This window comes from Hydra vulgaris, chromosome 11, assembly GCF_038396675.1.
Source record: "Hydra vulgaris chromosome 11, alternate assembly HydraT2T_AEP".
NCBI lineage: Eukaryota > Metazoa > Cnidaria > Hydrozoa > Anthoathecata > Hydridae > Hydra > Hydra vulgaris.
In genome coordinates, this window is record NC_088930.1 from 51826761 (window position 1) to 51830000 (window position 3240).

A 3240-nucleotide genomic window follows, 5' to 3' on the forward strand; every position below is an offset into this window, starting at 1 on the left:
TTTTTAAGATATCTTACAAAGTATTGCTAATTTTTGACTTTTTTTTTCAGATAAATATTCACCATCAAATTCTACATCGAACGGTACGCAATTTAAATTGTCTTTTTTTTTTTAAGTCGGTTTTATATTGTTGGTTTTTCAGGGTTTTAAAAAGTGTTTTGCTTGCAATTAAAAAGTTTAATGGTATCAATATATATTTTGAAAATATTTTTTGATATTCTCATTACCCTAGTCTTCTAATTAATTAATCAGTTTTCCATTTAAAAATTCTATAAAAATAAAAGATGTAAAAATAAGTGAACTAAAGCTGTTCGGAATTAGGGACTGTTCGGAATTAGGGAAATCTACGGTATATTCAACTTCAACAAACTTCAAATTCAATTCATTTAGAAAATATACCATATATTTCAGAGATCCAAAAGTATTTTGGTTACTTATAATATTCTTGATTATTTGCAATAGCTATTATTAACATGTAACAGTTTTATAAATTTTTAAAAATATAGCGCTGAAATATTTTTATACAGAATATAAAATTTTTAAACTGTGTCAACAGTTTCACGAAACTACAAATAGGGAATTTACAACCTAGTCCGCCCCCCCACTCCTCCCCCCTCCCGTCAAACAGATAATCTTTTTTACTTGCAAATATTATTTAATTGCTTTCTAGTTATTAATTTCTTTTATTACTTTCAGTTTCATCATCGTCAATCATCATGCCAAAAAAATCAATGATTTGGGACTTTTTTACAAAAACTGATGATTCTCATGCTAAGTGTAATGAGTGTGGCGCGATCCTTGTTTCAAAGAATGGCTCAACATCAGGTATAGGGAATCATCTTAAGAGACATCCTCAAAGTTTAATTGAATTCGAGCAAAGAACTGATTCTCAAGCAGTGTTAAATTCCAATGGAGCAAAGAGACACAATGATAGTGAAAGTGATAATGATGAAGACTTCATTCATTGTCGTAAACGTGCTCGTTTAGTAATGACTTCTGGATCATCAATATTACCTCATCGATCAACAAATACTCAGAAAACTCCAAAAACACCAAGAACAGCTCGTGTTGTAAGTCAATGGCCCAAAGACCATCCTGAAAATGTGCAAATAGTTACAGAAATAACTAAGTGGATCATAAGGGAACAGTTGTCATTTAAGATAGTTGATAGTGAAGGATTTCGGACAATATTGTCACTGACAACAAAGGGAAAATTTAACCCTATCTCATCAACTTCCTTGTCCCGTTTAAGAATTCCAAAATTATATTAATTTGTTCAGGACCACATCTCAAATTTTGTGAATGATGAAAGGCCCTATCTTGATGGTGCTGCTTTTACAACAGACATCTGGACTACTCAGTATAATAATCTTTCATTCCAATCTTTAACTCTTCATTTTATCAATAACCGGTTTGAGCTTAAACGTCTTCTTGTCAAACTTGATTATTTCGGAGAAAAACACACGGGTGAAATAATCTTGGAAAAACTTGACTCATTGATCAAAGGATTGAAATTGGAACAGAAAACCCACACATGGGCAACAACAGATGGAGGTACTAATGTTTTGAAAGCTATGCGCCTCGGCAAAGCTAGCCAATTACCATCGATAAATGACAACTTGTGGTGTGCTGATCATCAGATTCATTTGATTGTCACTGATGCTTTAAAAGCTGTTCCTGCCTGGAAAGAACTTTCTTCTAAACTATCTAAATTGGTTGGCCACTTCAATCATTCTCCCGAAAATTCCAGTATCTTGAGGAAAATAGCTCTTGATTTTAAGCAGTCACGAACTAAACTGGTACAGAATGTTTCAACAAGATGGAATTCAGATCTGAAGATGTTGCAGTCAATTATTGATCTTGAAGGTTGCATTGCTAAAATGGCTGAAACATCTACAGTCATTGAAGGTTTCTTGCCAAGCCTGGATGAAATTCTTATCATGAAGGGTGTTTTGAACTGTCTTGAACCTCTTGAAAAAATGTCTAGAGCACTTAGTTCTGACAAAGAACCAACTATGAACTTGGTGTTTATGCAACTAGTCAATGTTAGGAGAAAGTTAGTATTCTTTGGTAACCACAGTACTCTTACTTGTGTCAGTGAGATTTCAGAGAAGCTTGTTGAAGGATTAGATGCCCGATTTCCAAATTCTGGTATTGAAAAACCAGAATATGTAATGTGTCATTTTCTTGATCCTCGTTATAAGGGCTCTGTTATCAATTTTGCAGATCCTAAGAAGTATGAATTGATTAAAGTAACTGCTGTCTAAGCCATAATTGATATGAAAAAGCAAGATGGTTCAGAAAGTCCTACTAGTAATGAAATCTCCTCACCAACACTACTGGAGTCTGAAGAAGATGAACAGGAAGATGTTTGGGAACAGGCAAATAAAAAACTTTATGGGAAACAGCAAAAAAGACAAAATTCTAAAGATGACTCTTTTAAGGAGGCACAAAATGAAGTAACGTTATATGTTGAAGAAGGCTGTGTACACAAAGATTCAAATATCCTTCAATATTGGAATAACCAGCAAAATAAATTTCCATATCTAACCAGACTAGCCAGGAAGATGTTGTGCATCCCAGCATCATCTTCTACATCAGAAAGAGTGTTTTCAACAGCTGGAAATATATTGACAGAACGAAGAACTTGCCTTAGCATTGACAACATTGAAATGCTTGTTTTCATGAAAGAGAACATGAAAGAAATGAACAATATCACATGGCCTGGATTTGAAGAGAATGAGAATGAATAAGATAAGATATCCAATAAAATAAAACATGTTATAAAAACAAAAAAAAAAAACAAAAAAAAAAAAAAAAAAACTCCATCACAAAGGATAGCCTTGACGAATAGCTTTACAAAAGCTTGGCGATGGGGCTTATGCCTAGCAGTTAGAGCACTATCCATAAGATTATGCTCTAATTACTATGTAGTCAATATCCTTTACACTTTTACATGTTATGAACTTTTAAATGTAATTAATAAGCTTTTACATTTATATAAAGAGCATAAAAATTTTAAACCTAAAATTCTTAGGAACTAAGAAGATATTTTGAGAAAAGGGCATTAATCCGTGACAATATAAACAAATTTAAGGGTCAAGGTTAACTGTTAAAATTAATCTTAAACTTTTAAAGGTTAAGGTTAACTGTAAAAATTAACCTTAAAATTTAAAAGGTTAACCTTAACCTTTAAAATTAACCTTAAAATTTTAAAGGTTAACCTTAACCTTTAAAATT

At 32.2% G+C, this 3240-nt stretch overlaps 1 protein-coding gene across 1 annotated transcript; it reads left to right on the forward strand.

Annotated features, from left to right (window-relative positions):
- The first annotated feature begins 716 nt into the window (after positions 1-716).
- On the forward strand, positions 717-2267 carry LOC136087123 (uncharacterized). Its single transcript, XM_065809629.1, has 2 exons — positions 717-1163; positions 1281-2267. The coding sequence occupies exons 1-2, from the start codon at positions 717-719 to the stop codon at positions 2265-2267; spliced, it is 1434 nt and encodes a 477-aa protein (XP_065665701.1).
- The last annotated feature ends 973 nt before the right edge of the window (positions 2268-3240 follow it).